The sequence below is a fragment of the Pollachius pollachius genome (genome assembly GCF_949987615.1).
Source record: "Pollachius pollachius genome assembly, chromosome: 6".
Classification (NCBI taxonomy): Eukaryota; Metazoa; Chordata; class Actinopteri; order Gadiformes; family Gadidae; genus Pollachius; species Pollachius pollachius.
The window spans coordinates 3282366-3302544 of NC_136939.1; the positions used below are offsets into that span (position 1 = coordinate 3282366).

Sequence of the window (20179 nt, forward strand, 5' to 3'; positions counted from 1 at the left end):
AAAAAAAAAAAAACGGATTAATAAAGTTTTGATCAATAAAGTTTTCTTCCCTCCAGCCGGGGAGGAGGGCGACGGCATCATCCTGCCCTCCATCATCGCCCCGTCCTCCGGGGACAAGGTGGACTTCAGCAGCTCCTCGGACTCCGAGCCGGAGACGGACCGTATAGGGCCTGGCTTGGGGCCGGGGGGGTCCCCCGACAGCCTCACCCTCCCCCTGGCCGGCATCATGCAGAAGGACGCCGCCAAGGCGCTGCCCGGGGTCACCGAGCTGTTCCCCGTCTTCAGACCCGGGAAGGTGAGAGCTGATTGGTTCACAGGGTTCCCCCGGAGGGTTTTATCCAATCGGTGTGTGAGGCGGTCTATGTTGATGTGTGTGTGCAGAGTGCTGATGTGTGTGTACTATATGTTGTTGTGTGTGTGCTCTGATTTGTGTGTACTATATGTTGTGTGTGTGTGTGCCAATGTGTATGTACAATATGTTGATGTGTGTGTAAAATATGTTGTGTGTGCGCTGATGTGTGTGTACAATATGTTGATGTGTGTGTAAAATATGTTGTGTGTGCGCTGATGTGTGTGTACAATATGTTGATGTGTGTGTGCGCTGATGTGTGTGTACAATATGTTGATGTGTGTGTGCGCCGATGTGTGTGTAAAATATGTTGTGTAGTTGCGCTGATGTGTGTGTACAATATGTTGATGTGTGTGTGCGCTGATGTGTGTGTACAATATGTTGATGTGTGTGTGTGTGTGTGCGCAGATGTGTGTGTACAATATGTTGGTGTGTGTGTGTGCGCCGATGTGTGTGTAAAATATGTTGATGTGTGTGTGCACAATATGTTGGATTATGGGTGCACTATGTTTGATAGTTCAATGTTGGGCCGACTGGTTGATGTTTTCAAGGTCTGATTGACGGTGATGTCTGATGGCTTCGTGTTGGAGATAGTTTCAGATTCAGACCAGCATAACCCTGACTTCAACCGATTGAATTCCTGTATAAACTGGTATAAACTGGTATAAACTGGTATAAACTGGTTTCAACTGGTTTCAACTGGTATAAACTGGTTTCAACTGGTATAAACTGGTTTTAACTGGTATAAACTGGTTTCAACTGTTACTTACCGGTGCAAACGTCCTCCGCCCCGCTAGGTTCTCCGGTTCTTGCGTCTGTTCGGCCCCGGTAAGAACATGCCGTCCGTCTGGAGGAGCGCCCGGCGCAAGAAGAAGAGGAAGCACCGAGACCCCCCGCCGGGCACGCCCCCCCCGGAGGGCGAGGTGTTGGAGGCGGGGTCGGAGGTCAAGTCGGGCTGGACCTACGAGCCCGCCCCTCCCCCGCCCCCCGAGCAGTGTCTCTCCGACGACGAGGTAAGGTCGCCGGCCACCGCCGTGGAGGTCGAGGGTACGGGGGAGCTGTGTTGTCGAGCACGATTTGAGCGTGGGCAGGGGGGAACCGAAACACCGGGAGGGAACCCACGAGACACGGGGGAACCCCCCGGGGGAACCCCCCGGGGGAACCCCCCGGGGGAACCCCACGGGACTCGAGAGCCCGCCCCTCCCCCGGGATGGACCCCACGAGACACGGGGGAACCCACGGGACGCGGGAGAATCCACAGGACAGGGGAGAACTGAGGGAAGGGTTAGGGGGAACCCATGTGTCCCGTGGGTTCTCATGTGTCCCGTGGGTTCTCATGTATCCCGTGGGTTCTCCCCATGTCCCGTGGGTTCTCCCCATGTCCCGTGGGTTCTCATGTGTCCCGTGGGTTCTCCCCATGTCCCGTGGGTTCTCCCCATGTCCCGTGGGTTCACCATGTCCCGTTGGTTCTCATGTGTCCCGTGGGTTCTCCCCGTGTCCCGTGGGTTCTCCCTATGTCCCGTGGGTTCCCCATGTCCCGTGGGTTCTCCATGTCCCGTTGGTTCTCATGTGTCCCGTGGGTTCTCCCCATGTCCCGTGGGTTCTCCCCATGTCCCGCGGGTTCTCCCCATGTCCCGTGGGTTCTCATGTGTCCCGTGGGTACTTATGGGTTCTCATGTGTCCCGTTGGTTCTCATGTGTCCCGTGGGTTGTCATGTGTCCCGTGGGTTCTCATGGGTGCTCCCCATGTCCCGTGGGTTCTCCCCATGTCCCGTGGGTTCTCATGTGTTCCGTGGGTTCCACAGTACACAGGAGAACCCAATGGCGACCCCACGGGACACGGTGAACCCGCGGGGGAACGGAGCCCTAATGCCTGGCTCCCCCCACCCCCCCCCCACAGATCACCATGATGGCCCCGGTGGAGTCCAAGTTCTCCCAGGCCAGCGGGGACCCGGCCCAGGAGAAGGAGGCCCGGCCCCGGGTGGCGGAGTGGCGCTACGGCCCCGCCCAGCTGTGGTACGACATGCTGGGGGTGCCCGAGGACGGGGACAACTTCACCTACGGCTTCAAGCTGCTGGAGGGAACCCCGGAGGTCGAGGAGCCGGCGCCGTCGCCGCGCCGCGCCGAGACCCCCATGGAGGTCACCGAGGTGTGCACACACGCCACCGCAGTTCACCAGATGCTTTTGGATTCAGTTAGGATTGATCAGGGTTGGGATTAGATTAGCTTTATATTAGGATCTCATTATGTCAGGATTATATGAGGGTTGGATAAGGTTATATTAGTATTAGGTTTGATGGGGTTTGCAATTCTGTAAAATCGGATTAGAAGGACGGAAGGAGTTAGGAGACAAGGTTTCTATATCTTCATTAGGAGGTAGGAGGTAAGGATCGTAGGTGTAATGTATATCTGTGCATTAGGAGGTAAGGATACTAGTAGTACTGTATACCTGCATTAGGAGGGAGGAGGTAAGGAGACACGGTGTAATACCCTCCTCTGTGCATTAGGAGGGAGGAGGTAAGGAGACACGGTGTAATACCCTCCTCTGTGCATGAGGAGGGAGGAGATAAGGAGACACGGTGTAATGCCCTTCTCTGTGCATTAGGAGGGAGGAGGTAAGGAGACGAGTTGTAACGTTCCCTGTGCATTAGGGGGGAGGAGACAAGGTGTTATAATGTTCTCTGTGCATTGGGAGGGAGGCTCTTTTGGAGACTATGTGTAGTGTACATCTGCATTAGGAGGGAGGAGGTAAGGAGACACGGTGTAATACCCTCCTCTGCATTAGGAGGGAGGAGGTAAGGAGACACGGTGTAACCCCCTCCTCTGTGCATTAGGAGGGAGGAGGTAAGGAGACACGGTGTAATACCCTCCTCTGTGCATTAGGAGGGAGGAGGTAAGGTGGAATAACCTCCTCTGTGCATTAGGAGGGAGGAGGTAAGGAGACATGCTGTAACCCCCTCCTCTGTGCATTAGGAGGGAGGAGGTAAGGCGACACGGTGTAACCCCCTCCTCTGTGCATTAGGAGGGAGGAGGTAAGGAGACACGGTGTAACCCCCTCCTCTGTGCATTAGGAGGGCGAGGGCCAGCAGAAGGAGAAGGGCGACGGCCCCCTGGAGAACGAGCTCTTCCTGATGGTCACCCAGCTGCAGTGGGAGGACGACATCATCTGGAACGGGGAGGACGTGAAGCACAAGGGCACTAAGACCCAGCGGGCCAGCCTGGCCGGGTGGCTGCCCTCCAGCATGACACGCAACGCCAACGCATACAACGCCCAGCAAGGTGACCGCCGCCGCCCTCTGCAGTGTAGGCAAGGTGTACTGTAGTGTACGCACTCTACTGGATGTCGTAGTCAATGTACGCACTTATTGTATGTTGTACATCCTGGCACCTAATGGACCTACTTATTATACGTCCTGGCAATTAATTGTACACACTTATTGTTTGTTGCACGTCCTTGGCAATTAATTGGACACACTTATTGTTTGTTGCACGTCCTTGGCAATTAATTGTATGCACTTATTGCATGTTGTACGTCCTGGCACTTAATGTACACACTTACTGTATGTTGTACGTCCTGGCAGTTAAAAATAGCATCTTATCCTAGCCATCTTTGATGTATACAGGGAATGGTTTATCCTATTGATTGTTGCTTGGTACTTGGTTCTGTGAACATCCTTATTGCACCGAGAGCGATATGTTGTTTTTACTCCTTTTTCTGACAAATGTACTTATTGTTATTTGCTTTGGATAAAAGCCTCTGCTACATGTCATAAATGTTAATGTAAATGAAGGGTGTCCTACTCATGTGAGTTGAAGAGGTGCCAACTCTAGAGTCTGACCTTTGACCTCTGACCTCAGGTCTGACCCGGAGCAACTCTCAGCTGGTGCCCCCAACCCCGCCCATCATGACCAAGACCCCCTCTATCTCCGGATCCAAGAGGGACAAGATCCTCCTGGACCACCAAGGTACACTAACTAGTTTAACTAACTAGTTTAACTAATGTGTATAACACCAAGGTACACTAGTTGAACTAACTAGTTGAACTAATGTTTATAACACCAAGGTACACTAACTAGTTGAACTAACTAGTTGAACTAATGTTTATAACACCAAGGTACACTAGTTTAACTAACTAGTTTAACTAATGTTTATAACACCAAGGTACACTAACTAGTTGAACTAACTAGTTTAACTAATGTTTATAACACCAAGGTACACTAACTAGTTTAACTAACTAGTTTAACTAATGTGTATAACACCAAGGTACACTAACTAGTTTAACTAACTAGTTTAACTAATGTTTGTAACACCAAGGTACACTAACTAGTTTAACTAATTAGTTTAACTAATGCTTATAACACCAAGGTACACTAACTAGTTTAACTAACTGGTATAACTAATGTGTATAACACCAAGGTAGACTAACTAGTCAAACTAACTAGTTTAATGTTTATAACATCAAGGTAGACTAACTAGTTTAACTATAAATAATACCAAGCTAGACTATTACTAGAGTACTAAAATGAGAGTAGACCACAGGACTGATACACAGCACTGCTGTACTATAGATATAGATATAGAGGATTAGACCACAGGACTGATGCTGTAGTCTACAGCTCCTCTCATCCCCTGCCGCCCGGTCTGCTCTCTAGTGTCCCAGGAGGAGGACTCCCCTTGGTTCTCCATCTTCCCCATCGACAACGAGGAGCTGGTGTACGGCCGCTGGGAGGACAACATCATCTGGGACGACCAGGCCATGACCCGGCTGCTGGCCCCGCCCGTCCTCACCCTCAACCCCAACGACGAGAACATCATCCTGGGTACTCGGAGCCGGCAGCCTGTCTGTCTGCACACCTGTCTGTCTGTCTGTCTGTCTGCACACCTCTGTCTGCACACCTGTCTGTCTGTCTGTCTCTCTACCTGTCTGTGTCTCTGCACACCTCTTCCTGTCTGTCTACACACCTTTGTCTGTCTGCGCACCTCTGTCTTTCTGGCTCTCTACCTGTCTGTCCGTCGGTCTCTTTCTGGCTCTGTCTGTCTCTCCACCTGTCTGTTGCTCTCTCTACCTGTCTGTGTCCTCTGTCTGTCCATTTCTCTACCTGTCTCTCTCTCTCTGTGTCCTCTGCCCGTCTGTCTGTCGGTCTCTGTCTGTCTCTCCACCTGTCTGTCGGTCTCTCTACCTGTCTCTCTCTCTCTCTGTGTTGTCTGCCTGCCTGTCTGTCGGTCTCTGTCTGTGTCTCTACCTGTCTCTCTCTGTGTCCTCTGCCCGTCTGTTTCAGCGGTCCTCACCTCCTCCTCTCCTCCTCCTCCTCCTCCTCCCAGAGATCCCAGACGAGAAGGAGCAGCGGACGTCCAACTCCCCGTCCAAGGAGAACAAGAAGGAGTCAGCGCTGAAGAAGAGCCGCATCCTGCTGGGCAAGACGGGCGTGATCAAGGACGAGCCCCAGCAGGTGGGCTCTGGTCCGGGGGGGGAGGGGTTCACCTAGACCCCCTCCCCCCGCCCAAACACTTAAAAATAGCACTCAGCATTGTGTAGCGTCTTACCCAAACCTTCCTGGTTGTATACAGGGAGTGGGTCAACCCAGCACTTGGTTCTATGAACACCCTCACTGTACCGTAGGGCTGGGTATTGCCAGGTACCTCACAATTCAATTCGATTCTTAAGGTCTTCATTCGATTCGATTCGATTTGATATTGATCCAATTGCTTCGATATCGATTCACTAATACGTGCAGATGACAAAAATACCTCAATATTATTTAGAATTAACCATTTCAAAATGAATGAACCATTTCATTGTGCTTTAACTAGCAAAAAGGGAATACACCATTTTATGGTATTGTTCCTGAGCTAAACTTGCAGCATAAAAGTAATATTCATAACACGGACAAATGTGAAAGGGCATGTACATTTAGGCATACTCGCTTCTAGATTACAATGTATGCTTCTTTTTTTAATTTTTTTTTTTTTATGGAATTAATCAATTTTAAAAGAATTCTGAATCGAGAACAAATAAATTGCATTGCATTGATGAAGCGATATTTTCACCCAGCCCTACTGTACCGACAGAGATATACTGTGGTTTCCCTTTCTTCTGACGAATGTGCTCATTGCGAGCCGCGTCTGGAAGCCTCTGGGTGCTAACGGCCCTCCCCCCACCCCCCAGAACATGTCCCAGCCCGAGGTGAAGGACCCCTGGAACCTGTCCAACGACGAGTTCTACTACCCCAAGCAGCAGGGCCTTAGGGGCACCTTCGGGGGCAACATCATCCAGGTGAGGCCCCGGGCGGGTGGGGTCTGCGGGTGGAGCGCTACACCCAGGTGAGACCAGGACGCTGGAGTCTGGTCTCCCCTAGATGTGAGACGGTTAGAGATCAGCCTCTCCGTACTATATATGGAGAGAGAACTCCACCTCGGTCCTTCTTCACGACTATTATTATCATTATTGTAATGCATGTGTAACGTGTGTGTGTGTGTTTGTGTTTAACGTGATTTTTTTCATGTGTGTTTGTGTGTGTAAAGCAACAGAGGTGTGTAGCATGTGTGTATAACGCATGTAACGTGTGTGTACGTGTGTGTAACATGCGTGTATGTGTGTGTAACGTGCGTCTGTGTGCAAAGCGTGTGTAACGGGGGTGTAACGCGTTTTTAACGTGTGTGTTTAACGTGTTTGTTACATGTGTGTTTGTGTGTGTGTGTGTATGTGTGTGTGTGTGTGTGTAACGCGGGTGTGTAACACATTTGTGTGTAACGTGTTTGATACATGTGTGTTTGTGTGTGTGTGTAACGTGGGTGTGTGTAGTGCCTGTGTAGAGTGTGTGACTCTTGTGTAACGTGTTTGTTACATGTGTGTTTGTGTGTGTGTAACGTGGGTGTGTGTAGCACCTGTGTAGAGTGTGTGCAACACATTTGTGTGTAACCCTTGTGTAACGTGTTTGTTACATGTGTGTTTGTGTGTGTGTAACGCGGGTGTGTGTAGCGCCTGTGTAGAGTGTGTGTAACGTGTTTGCTACATGTGTGTGTGTGTAACGCAGGTGTGTGTAGAGTGTGTGTAACATGTGTGCACCACATTTGTGTGTAACCCTTGTGTAACGTGTGTGTCTGCCGTGGTGTCCCTGCGCAGCACTCCATCCCGGCCGTGGAGCTCCGGCAGCCCTTCTTCCCCACGCACATGGGGCCCATGAAGCTGCGGCTCTTCCACCGGCCCTCCCTGAAGAAGTACTCGTTCGGGGCCCTGGCCCAGCCGGGCCCCCACCCCGCCCAGCCGCTGCTCAAACACATCAAGAAGAAGGCCAAGGTGAGCCCCCCAGAAGAACCACCGCTGCTGATGACCCCAGTACCCGCAGTACTACTGCTAGAACCAGCACTATTATAATACCACTAGGGCTAGAACAACCTAGAACCAGCACTATTATAATACCACTAGGGCTAGAACCAGCACTATTATAATACCACTACTGCTAGAACCACCTAGAACCAGCACTATTATAATATCACTAGAACCAGCACTATTATAATACCACTAGGGCTAGAACCAGCACTATTATAATACCACTACTGCTAGAACCACCTAGAACCAGCACTATTATAATATCACTAGAACCAGCACTATTATAATATCACTAGAACCAGCACTATTATAATACCACTAGTGCTAGAACCAGCACTATTATAATACCACTAGGGCTAGAACCAGAACTATTATAATAAAGCTAGTGCTAGAACCACCACTATTATAATATCACTAGTACTAGAACCACCACTATTGTAATATCACTAGTACTAGAACCACCACTATTGTAATATCACTAGTACTAGAACCACCACTATTGTAATACCACTAGGGCTAGAACCAACACTATTATAATACCACTAGTGCTAGAACCACCACTTTTATAATACCACTAGGGCTAGAACAACCTAGAACCAGCACTATTATAATATCACTAGGGCTAGAACCAGCACTATTATAATACCACTACTGCTAGAACCACCTAGAACCAGCACTATTATAATATCACTAGAACCAGCACTATTATAATACCACTAGGGCTAGAACCAGCACTATTATAATACCACTACTGCTAGAACCACCTAGAACCAGCACTATTATAATATCACTAGAACCAGCACTATTATAATATCACTAGAACCAGCACTATTATAATACCACTAGTGCTAGAACCAGCACTATTATAATACCACTACTGCTAGAACCACCACTATTATAATATCACTAGTACTAGTACCACCACTATTGTAATATCACTAGTACTAGAACCACCACTATTGTAATATCACTAGTACTAGAACCACCACTATTGTAATACCACTAGGGCTAGAACCAACACTATTATAATACCACTAGTGCTAGAACCACCACTATTATAATACCACTAGTGCTAGAACCAGCACTATTATAATACCACTAGTGCTAGAACCACCACTATTGTAATACCACTAGTGCTAGAACCAGCACTACTATAATATCACTAGTGCTAGAACCACAGCTACTATAATATCACTAGTGCTAGAACCAATACTACCAGAATATACTGTAACTACTGATAGAACTATTACTACCAGAATATAACTACTGCAAGAACCATCATTACTGTGTGTATGTTTGTGTAATGTGTGTGTATGGAACGTGTGTTTGTGTGTGTAACACTGTGTGTGTGTGTGTGTGTGTGTGTAACATTGTGTGTGTGTGTAGATGCGGGAGCAGGAGCGGCAGGCGTCAGGGGGTGGGGACATGTTCTTCATGAGGACGGCCCAGGACCTGACGGGGAAGGACGGAGAGCTGATCCTGGCTGAGTACAGCGAGGAGTACCCTCCCCTCATGATGCAGGTCGGCATGGCAACCAAGATCAAGAACTACTACAAGAGGGTGAGTCTGCCGCAGCCCCCCAACACTCAGCATCATGAAAGAGAACCATGTTGTTGGTGATCTAGATGTTGAAGATGTTCTAGTTGTTGAAGATGTTATAGATGTTCTAGTTGTCATAGATGGAGAAGATGTTGAAGATGTTCTAGATGTTCTAGATGTTCTAGATGTTGTATGTGTTTTAGATGTTGTATGTGTTCTAGATTTGAAGGTGTTCTAGTTGTTGACGATGTTCTACATGTTATAGACTTTGATGATGTTCTAGATGTTGAAGATCTTATAGACTTTTATGTTCTAGATGTTGAAGATGTTATAGACTTTGATGATGTTCTAGATGTTGAAGATCTTATAGACTTTGATGTTCTAGATGTTGAAGATGTTATAGACTTTTATGTTCTAGATGTTGAAGATGTTATAGACTTTGATGATGTTCTTGATGTTGAAGATATTATAGACTTTGATGTTGTAGATGTTGAAGATGTTATAGACTTTGACGTTCTTGATGTTGAAGATGTTGTAGACTTTGATGATGTTCTTGATGTTGAAGATATTATAGACTTTGATGTTGTAGATGTTGAAGATGTTATAGACTTTGATGTTCTAGATGTTGAAGATTGTAGACTTTGATGATGTTCTAGATGTTGAAGATGTTATAGACTTTGATGTTCTAGATGTTGAAGATGTTATAGACTTTGATGTCTAGATGTTGAAGATGTTCTTGGTGTTCCAGACATTGAAGTTGTTGTCTCCTGTGCTTGTCGTGTTGTAGAAGCCCGGGAAGGACCCCGGAGCTCCGGACTGTAAATACGGAGAGACGGTGTACTGCCACACCTCGCCCTTCCTGGGATCGCTGCACCCCGGCCAGCTGCTCCAGGTCCGTCGCCACGCACACCACCAGCATCTGTTGTCATGACAACATCCCCGACCTCCCCTTCTGATGTTGAAGATGATGTTAACTCACCTATACAACGAGGTGTCTTGGGTTAACTCACCTCTAGAGGGAGGAGTCTTGTAACTCACCTCTAGTGGGAGGAGTCTTGGGGGTAACTCACCTCTAGTGGGAGGAGTCTTGGGTTAACTCACCTCTAGTGGGAGGAGTCTTGTGTTAACTCACCTCTAGAGGAAGGAATCTTGTGGTAACTCACCTCTAGTGGGAGGAGTCTTGTGGTAACTCACCTCTAGTGGGAGGAGTCTTGTGGTAACTCACCTCTAGTGGGAGGAGTCTTGTAACTCACCTCTAGAGGGAGGAGTCTTGTGTTAACTCACCTCTCGAGGGAGGAGTCTTGTGTTAACTCACCTCTAGAGGGAGGAGTCTTGTGTTAACTCACCTCTAGAGGGAGGAGTCTTTTAGTGGGAGGAGCCTTGGGTTAACTCGCCTCTCTTTCTCCCTCAGGCGTTTGAGAACAACCTGTTCCGGGCTCCCATCTACCTCCACAAGATGCCGGAGACGGACTTCCTGGTGCTGCGCACGCGGCAGGGCTACTTCATCAGGGAGATCGTGGACATCGTGGTGGTGGGCCAGCAGTGCCCCCTCTTCGAGGTCCCGGGGCCCAACTCCAAAAGGGCCAACACCCACATCAGAGACTTCCTGCAGGTACGGACGGACCTGACCCCTCCAGGAACACGAAGAGATAAATGGATACAAACCTCACGTATTTCTGTGGTTGTGGTATAATGTACAGTATGTATAATGCATATTGGTACTAAGAACAATCCCTGATAATAGATTTTGAAAGCGATAAGCATCAAATGTTATAATCAATTGATGAATGTCAAACCCGTGGCATGCAGTCAGTGCTCACCTGGTCTCCCTGTGCAGGTGTTCATCTACCGGCTCTTCTGGAAGAGTAAGGACCGCCCACGGAGGATCCGGATGGAGGACATCAAGAAGGCCTTCCCCTCCCACTCGGAGAGCAGCATCCGCAAGCGCCTCAAGCTGTGTGCAGACTTCAAGCGTACAGGTAGAAGCTCCCTCTCACCTGCTGCTCCTCTAGAAGCTTTCCCTCTCACCTGGTGGTCCTCTAGAAGCTTTCCCTCTCACCTGGTGCTCCTCTTGAAGCTCTCACCTGGTGCTCCTCTTGAAGCTCTCACCTGGTGCTCCTCTAGAAGCTCTCACCTGGTGCTCCTCTTGAAGCTGTCACCTGGTGCTCCTCTTGAAGCTCCCTAACCTTGTGATTTTCTAGGGTAGAAGCTATGTATTGGGCAGTGTATATCTATGTACTGGGCAGTGTATATCTATGTACTGGGCAGTGTATATCTATGTATTGGGCAGTGCACACATCTATCTACTGGGCAGTGCATATCTATGTATTGGGCAGTGTATATCTATGTACTGGGCAATGTATATCTATGTACTGGGCAGTGTATATCTATGTACTGGGCAGTGTATATCTATGTACTGGGCCGTGTATATCTATGTACTGGGCCGTGTATATCCGTGTACTGGGCCGTGTATATCCGTGTACTGGGCCGTGTATATCCGTGTACCGGGCCGTGTATATCCGTGTATCGGGCCGTGTATGTCCGTGTATTGAGCTCTAGTATGTCTGCTGTGTGTATACAGTAGGTATGGAGCTCCAGGGTGTACATAGTGAGGCGCTCCAGGGGGTTTGTGTAAATGTGTGGGTGTATGGCTGCTGACCGTGTTTACCCTACCCAGGGATGGACTCCAACTGGTGGGTGCTGAAGCCCGACTTCAGGCTCCCCACGGAGGAGGAGATCAGGGCCATGGTGTCCCCAGAGCAGTGCTGTTCCTATTACAGCATGCAGGTGGCCGAGCAGAGGCTCAAGGTAATGGCACCACTTATTACACGGTAATGACATGTTATAACATGTTAACAACATTTTAATAACGTTAGTGGTAACAGCATGCCGGTGCAGAGCAGATAATAGTAATGACACATGTAGTAACATGGTAATGACACATGTAGTAACATGGTAATGACACATGTAGTAACATGGTAATGACACATGTAGTTACATGGTAATGACGCAAGTAGTAACATGGTAATGACACATGTAGTAACATGGTAATGACGCAAGTAGTAACATGGTAATGACGCAAGTAGTAACATGGTAATGACGCATGTAGTAACATGGTAATGACGCATGTAGTAACATGGTAATGACACATGTAGTAACATGGTAATGACACATGTAGTAACATGGTAATGACGCATGTAGTAACATGGTAATGACACAAGTAGTAACATGGTAATGACACATGTAGTATCTGACACATGTAGTAACATGGTTATGACTCATGTAGTAACATAGTAATGACACAGGCTTTCGTCTGACAGGATGCTGGATACGGGGAGAAGTCCTTCTTCGCTCCTGATGAGGAGAACGAGGAAGACTTCCAGATGAAGATCGATGACGAGGTACCGTTCGACATGTCGAACTCTTGTTTCTATATTGTAGCACAACCTATTTATTGACCTTAATGTACTGTATTCTCATACCTTTTGGGTTGTATCTTCATGGTTGAATGCACCTGGTGCAAGTCCCTTTGGACAAAATGTCTTCCTCGAAGAAGGGGTCGAACAATCAAGCATTTCCATCAGTATAGTAGCAACTACTGCTGAAAAACTAAATATTGGATTATTTCATTTTAACTAAACGACTCTGGACTTTTATAACCCTTCGTCCACGTTCGGTTGTTCAATTCTCTCCTTCCTCCTCCTCCTGGCAATATCTATATCCTCTACTTCCTCTGTATATCTTCTACTACCTCTGGATATGTCCCTCCTCTTTATATATCCGCTACTTCCTGTCTGTAAACCCTCCTCTTCCTGTCCGGTCTTTAGGTGCGCACCGCCCCCTGGAACACCACCAGGGCCTTCATCGCGGCCATGAAGGGCAAGTGTCTGCTGGAGGTGACGGGCGTGGCCGACCCCACCGGCTGCGGCGAGGGCTTCTCCTACGTCAAGGTCCCCAACAAGCCCACCCAGCAGAAGGTACGCCCCTCCCCCTCCTCCTGCCTCCCCCTCCTCCTGACTCCCCCTCCTCCCCCGCCCTCACACCCAGCAGAAGGTACGCCCCTCCCCCTCCTCCTGCCTCCCCCTCCTGCCTCCCCCTCCTCCTGCCTCCCCTCCTCACCCGCCTCCTCCTCCCCCCTCCTCCTGCCCCTCCCCCTCCTCCCTCTCCCTCTTCCCTCCCACCTCCTCCTGCCTCCCCCCTCCTCCTGCCTCCCCCCTCCCCCTCCTCACCCGCCTCCCTCCTCCCTCCTCCTGCCTCCCCTCCTCACCCGCCTCCCCCTCCTCCCTCCTCACCCGCCTCCCTCCTCCCCCCTCCCCCTCCCCCTCCTCACCCGCTTCCCCCTCCTCCCTTCTCCCCCCTCCTCCTGCCTCCCCCTCCTCCCCCGCCCTCACACCCAGCAGAAGGTACGCCCCCCTCCCCCCTCCTCCTGCCTCCCCCCTCCTCCTGCCCCTCCCCCCTCCTGTCTCCCCCCTCCTCCTGCCTCCCCCCTCCCCCTCCTCACCTGCCTCCCCCTCCCCCTCCTCACCCGCCTCCCTCCTCCTGCCTCCCCTCCTCACCCGCCTCCCCCTCCTCCCTCCTCACCCGCCTCCCTCCTCCCCCCTCCCCCCTCCTCCTGCCTCCCCCCTCCCCCTCCTCCCCCTCCTCCCCCCCTCCCCCCGCCCTCCCACGGTTTAGGACCCCCGGGGTAACCGTTGGTTTGTGTTGTTGACGGTCTCCAGGACGACAAGGAGCCACAGCCCGCCAAGAAGACGGTGACGGGGACGGACGCCGACCTGCGGAGGCTGTCCCTGAAGAACGCCAAGCAGCTGCTCAGGAAGTTCGGCGTCCCAGAGGAGGAGGTGAGGACAGCACACCCGTAGGCTGGGAGTAGACTGGGAGTAGACTGGGAGTAGACCTGGAGTAGACTGGGAGTAGACTGGGAGTAGACCTGGTAGGAGAGTAGACCTGGAGTAGACTGGTAGTAGACCTGTAGTAGACTGGGAGTAGACCTGTAGTAGACCTGGAGTAACATGTTGTAGACCTGGAGTAACATGTAGTGGACCTGGAGTAACATGTAGTGGACCTGGAGTAACACATAGTAGACCTGGAGTAACACGTAGTAGACCTGGAGTAACACGTAGTAGACCTGGAGTAAAATGTAGTAGACCTGGAGTAACATGTAGTAGACCTGGAGTAAACTATAGAGTCCTGGAGTAGACCCGGAGTGGACCCGGGGTATGTCTCTAACACCATTACCCCCCCTGTGTGTGCCAGATCAAGAAGCTGTCTCGCTGGGAGGTGATCGACGTGGTGCGGACCATGTCCACGGAGCAGGCCCGCTCGGGGGAGGGACCCATGAGCAAGTTCGCCCGCGGCTCCCGCTTCTCCGTGGCGGAGCACCAGGAGCGCTACAAGGAGGAGTGCCAGAGGATCTTTGACCTGCAGAACAAGTGAGCGCTCTGATAGTGTGTGAGGTTCCCCTCTGACTGTGAGGTTCCCCTCTGACTGCGAGGTTCCTCCCTGACTGCGAGGTTCCTCCCTGACTGTGAGGTTCCCCTCTGACTGCGAGGTTCCTCCCTGACTGCGAGGTTCCTCCCTGACTGTGAGGTTCCTGCCTGACTGCGAGGATCTTCCTGACTGTGAGGTTCTCCTCTCGACTGTGAGGTTCCTCCCTGACTGTGAGGTTCCTCAGTGACTGAGAGGTTCCCCTCTGACTGTGAGGTTTCTCTCTAACTGTGAGGTTCCCCTCTGACTGTGAGGTTCCCCTCTGACTGTGAGGTTCCCCTCTGACTGTGGTTCCCCTCTAACTGTGTGGTTCCCCTCTGACTGTGAGGTTCCTCCCTGACTGTGAGGTTCCTCCCTGACTGTGAGGTTCCACTCTGACCGTGTAAGGTTCCTTCACATCTGACTGTGTGATGTGTCCCAGGGTGTTGGAGTCCACGGAGGTTCTCTCCACGGACACGGACAGCAGCTCCGCGGAGGACAGCGACTTTGAGGAGATGGGGAAGAACATTGAGAACATGCTGCAGAACAAGAAGACCAGCTCCCAGCTGTCCCGGGAGAGGGAGGAGCAGGAGAGGAAGGAGCTTCAGAGGATGCTCATGGGAGAGGAGAGCGACCGGGACCACAAGAGCCGCAAGGGACGCAAAGGCCTCTGTGAGTCTAACCCCAGGGAACCTAATCCCAGGGAATTTAATCCCAGGGAACCTTTAACCAAATGTAACCTTATCCCAGGGAACCTCTAACCCCAGGGAACCACTTACCCCAGGGAACCACTAACCCCAGGGAAACACTAACCCCGGGGAAACACTAACCCCGGGGAAACACTAACCCTAGGGAAGCTCTAACATCAGGGAAGCTCTAACATCAGGGAAGCTCTAACATCAGGGAAGCTCTAACATCAGGGAAGCTCTAACATCAGGGAAGCTCTAACATCAGGGAAGCTGTAACCCCAGGGAATCTCTAATCCTAGGGATAATGTAACCCCAAGGAAGCTCTAATCCCAGGGAACCCCAAACCCCAGGGAAGCTAACCCCTGTGAAGCCCTAGCCCCAGGGATACGAACCTCAGGGAAGCTCTAACCCCAGGGAAACTCTAAACCTGGGGAACCCCTATCACCAGGGATGATCTAGGGAAAGCCCTTATTTCGTGATCATCAACGTCACCCTGCCCTGTCCTTAAATCACTGTACAGAAAGGGACGGGTGGTTCTGGAGACCAGACCTTCTGGAGACCACAACTTCTGTCCTTAACGTGAGCGTCTCTCTCCCCCCCGCAGCGAGCGCCATGTCCACGGGCTCCCACAAGGACGACGACGCCTCCTCCGTCACCAGCCTCAACTCGGCCGCCACCGGCCGTCGCCTCAAGATCTACCGCACCTTCCAGGACGAGGACGGCAAGGAGTACGTCCGCTGCGAGACGGTGCGCAAGGCCTCCGTCATCGACGCCTACACCCGCATCAGGACCACCAAGGACGACGAGTTCATGTGAGTCTGACCGCCCCTGACTCACAGGGATGGATGTCATAACTTACAGAGTATCAGGTTAACTCTACTGTTTCAGAGCAGAGGGATGGATGTCATAACATACAGAGTATCAGGATAGCTTCACAGATTTTCTGATGAATGTACGTCTTCATATTGAGATGTTGGAGCTTGAGGGCGAAGCTTCTCTGTGCGGAGGCAGGTTCTGATGTTTGTGCGTCTTCATATTGTGATGTTGGAGCTTGAGGGCGAAGCTTCTCTGTGCGGAGGCAGGTTCTGATGTTTGTGCGTCTTCATATTGAGATGTTGGAGCTTGAGGGTGAAGCTCTCTCTGTGTGGAGGTTATGATGTTTGTGTGTCTTCTTATTGAGATGTTGGAGCCTCAGGGTGAAGCTCCCTCTGTGTGGAGGTTATGATGTTTGTGCGTCTTCATATTGAGTTGTTTGAGCTTGAGGGCGAAGCTTCTCTGTGTGGAGGTCCTGATGTTTGTGTGTCTTCATATTGAGATGTTGGAGCCTCAGGGTGAAGCTCTCTCTGTGTGGAGGTTATGATGTTTGTGTGTCTTCATATTGAGATGTTTGAGTTTGAGGGCGAAGCTTCTCTGTGTGGAGGTCCTGATGTTTGTGTGTCTTCTCGGTTCTCCAGACGCAAGTTTGCGCTGTTTGACGAGCAGCACCGCGAGGAGATGAGGAAGGAGCGGAGGAGGATCCAGGAGCAGCTGAGGAGGCTGAAGAGGAACCAGGAGAAGGACCGCTTCAAGGGGCCTCCGGAGAAGAAGGCCAAGAAGATCAAAGAGAGACCTGACCTCAAGGTCAAGGTCAGCATGAAGCCTCACTTTTCTCTCCTCTTCTCTCCTCCTTTCCGCTACATCCTTTACTCCTTTCTTCCCTGCTTATCTTTTCCTCTCTCTTCCTCCTTCTCTCAACTCTTCTCCTTCATTCTCCTTTTCTCCATCCTTCTCCTCCTCCGTTCCTCTCCTCTTCTCCTTCTCTCCTCCTTTCCTTCCTGCTTTTCTTTTCCTCTCAACACCTCTCCCTCCTCCTCCTTTCATCCCTTCTCCTCCTCCTTTCCTCCCTTCTCCTCCTCCTTTCCTCCCTTCTCCTCCTTTCCTCTCCTCTTCTCCTTCTCTCATGCTCTCTGTAGGCCTAAGCCTCTCCTCTCTCCTCCTCTCCTCTCCTCTCTCCTCAGCTGAAGTGTGGGCCTAAGCCTCTCCTCTCTCCTCCTCTCCTCTCCTCCTCTGTCCTCAGCTGAAGTGCGGTGCCTAAGCCTCTCCTCTCTCCCCTCTCCTCAGCTGAAGTGCGGTGCGTGCGGAGCCATCGGCCACATGAGGACCAACAAGTTCTGCCCGCTGTACTACCAGACCAACGCCCCGCCCTCCAACCCCGTGGCCATGACGGAGGAGCAGGAGGAGGAGCTGGAGAAGACGGTGATCCACAACGACAACGAGGAGCTCATCAAGGTCGAGGGCACCAAGATCGTCCTGGGCAAGCAGCTCATCGAGAGGTAGGGCGCACGCCGGCCTGGCTCCCCTTCCTGTTGGTCGCTTCCTGTTTACCCCAACCTCCCCGCACAAGCCTACCCCTTCCTGTTAGGTAACTCCTACCTGTTAACCCCCAACCAGCCTGTTTCACCCTAACACCTTCCTGCCGGTCACTTCCTGTTCACCCCAACCACTCCGAACAAGCCTACCCCTTCCTGTTGGTCATTTCCTGTTCAACCCAACCACTCTGAACCAGCATACCCCTTCCTGTTGGTCACTTCCTGTTCAACTCAACCACTCAGAACCAGCCTACCCCTTCCTGTTGGTCACTTCCTGTTCAACCCAACCACTCTGAACCAGCCTACCCCTTCCTGTTGGTCACTTCCTGTTAACCTCCAACCAGCCTGATCCACCCTAACCCCTTCCTGTTGGTCACTTCCTGTAAACCCCTACCTGTTGGTCACTTCCTGTTAACCCCTTCCTGTGCTGTGACGCTCCTCCTCCAGTGCTGACGAGGTGCGCAGGAAGTCCCTGGTGCTGAAGTTCCCCAAGCAGCAGCTCCCCCCGAAGAAGAAGAGGCGCGTGGGCAGCGCCGTGCACTGTGACTACCTGAACGTGAGTCGCACCACGCCCAGGAGCCAGACCACCTGAACCTCTGGTTGATACCAGGACTGTAGAGTAGATGACTAGGGGACTGGTTTATGGTTAGGTAACCTGGTAAGTAGATGACTGGTTAGTGCGACGTTAACCTGGTTAGTGAGGACCAGTTAGTGCTGAGTTTACCTGGTTAGTGGTTAGTTAACCTGGTTAGTGAGGACTGGTTAGTGCTTAGTTTACCTGGTTAGTTAACCTGGTTAGTGAGGACTGGTTAGTGGTTAGTTAACCTGATTAGTGAGGACTGGTTAGTGGTTAGTTAACCTGATTAGTGAGGACTGGTTAATGCTTAGTTTACCTGGTTATTGGTTAGTTAACCTGGTTATTGGTTAGTTAACCTGGTTAGTGGTTAGTTAACCTGGTTGTTGTGATCCCCAGCGACCTCACAAGTCGATCCACCGCCGGCGCACCGACCCCATGGTGACCCTGTCCTCCGTCCTGGAGAGTGTGATCAACGACATGAGAGACCACCCCAACGTAAGAGAGACACACACACACACAGGAGAGACCGCCCCAACGTAAGAGAGACACACACACAGGAGAGACCGCCCCAACGTAAGAGAGACACACACACAGGAGAGACCGCCCCAACGTAAGAGAGACACACACACACACGAGAGACCGCCCCAACGTAAGAGAGACACACACACACACAGGAGAGACCGCCCCAACGTAAGAGAGACACACACACAGGAGAGACCGCCCCAACGTAAGAGAGACACACACACACACGAGAGACCGCCCCAACGTAAGAGAGACACACACACACACAGGAGAGACCGCCCCAACGTAAGAGAGACACACACACACACATGAGAGACCACCCCAACGTAAGAGAGACACACACACACACATGAGAGACCACCCCAACGTAAGAGAGACACACACACACACGAGAGAGACCGCCCCAACGTAAGAGAGACACACACACACGAGAGACCACCCCAACGTAAGAGAGACACACACACACACACGAGAGACCACCCCAACGTAAGAGAGACACACACACACGAGAGACCACCCCAACGTAAGAGAGACACACACACACACATGAGAGACCGCCCCAACGTAAGAGAGACACACACACAGGAGAGACCACCCCAACGTAAGAGAGACACACACACACACGAGAGACCGCCCCAACGTAAGAGAGACACACACACACGAGAGACCGCCCCAACGTAAGAGAGACACACACACACACATGAGAGACCGCCCCAACGTAAGAGAGACACACACACACACACATGAGAGACCGCCCCAACGTAAGAGAGACACACACACACACATGAGAGACCACCCCAACGTAAGAGAGACACACACACAGGAGAGACCGCCCCAACGTAAGAGAGACACACACACACACATGAGAGACCGCCCCAACGTAAGAGAGACACACACACACACACATGAGAGACCGCCCCAACGTAAGAGAGACACACACACACACATGAGAGACCACCCCAACGTAAGAGAGACACACACACAGGAGAGACCGCCCCAACGTAAGAGAGACACACACTCACAGGAGAGACCGCCCCAACGTAAGAGACTCACACTCACAGGAGAGACCACCCCAACGTAAGAGAGACACACACACACAGGAGAGACCGCCCCAACGTAAGAGAGACACACACTCACAGGAGAGACCACCCTAACGTAAGAGAGACACACACACACAGGAGAGACCACCCCAACGTAAGAGAGACACACACACACATGAGAGACCACCCCAACGTAAGAGAGACACACACACAGGAGAGACCGCCCCAACGTAAGAGAGACACACACACAGGAGAGACCGCCCCAACGTAAGAGAGACACACACAGGAGAGACCACCCCAACGTAAGAGAGACACACACACA

General features: G+C 51.2%; 1 protein-coding gene across 1 annotated transcript in view; it reads left to right on the forward strand.

Moving 5' to 3' along the window:
- Positions 1 to 20179, forward strand: part of taf1 (TAF1 RNA polymerase II, TATA box binding protein (TBP)-associated factor) — a 32115-nt gene that overhangs the window by 3372 nt on the left and 8564 nt on the right. Inside the window, exons 6-29 of the mRNA XM_079737533.1 lie at positions 57 to 295; positions 1147 to 1362; positions 2249 to 2497; positions 3420 to 3627; positions 4207 to 4314; positions 5002 to 5169; positions 5672 to 5799; positions 6516 to 6623; positions 7473 to 7646; positions 9066 to 9239; positions 10006 to 10110; positions 10630 to 10830; positions 11056 to 11197; positions 11896 to 12026; positions 12539 to 12619; positions 13046 to 13195; positions 13937 to 14056; positions 14472 to 14647; positions 15124 to 15353; positions 15975 to 16182; positions 16825 to 16996; positions 17471 to 17682; positions 18166 to 18274; positions 18692 to 18790. Coding sequence (XP_079593659.1) covers positions 57 to 295; positions 1147 to 1362; positions 2249 to 2497; positions 3420 to 3627; positions 4207 to 4314; positions 5002 to 5169; positions 5672 to 5799; positions 6516 to 6623; positions 7473 to 7646; positions 9066 to 9239; positions 10006 to 10110; positions 10630 to 10830; positions 11056 to 11197; positions 11896 to 12026; positions 12539 to 12619; positions 13046 to 13195; positions 13937 to 14056; positions 14472 to 14647; positions 15124 to 15353; positions 15975 to 16182; positions 16825 to 16996; positions 17471 to 17682; positions 18166 to 18274; positions 18692 to 18790 — 3908 coding nt within the window. The remainder of the gene's footprint in view (positions 1 to 56; positions 296 to 1146; positions 1363 to 2248; positions 2498 to 3419; positions 3628 to 4206; positions 4315 to 5001; positions 5170 to 5671; positions 5800 to 6515; positions 6624 to 7472; positions 7647 to 9065; positions 9240 to 10005; positions 10111 to 10629; positions 10831 to 11055; positions 11198 to 11895; positions 12027 to 12538; positions 12620 to 13045; positions 13196 to 13936; positions 14057 to 14471; positions 14648 to 15123; positions 15354 to 15974; positions 16183 to 16824; positions 16997 to 17470; positions 17683 to 18165; positions 18275 to 18691; positions 18791 to 20179) is intronic.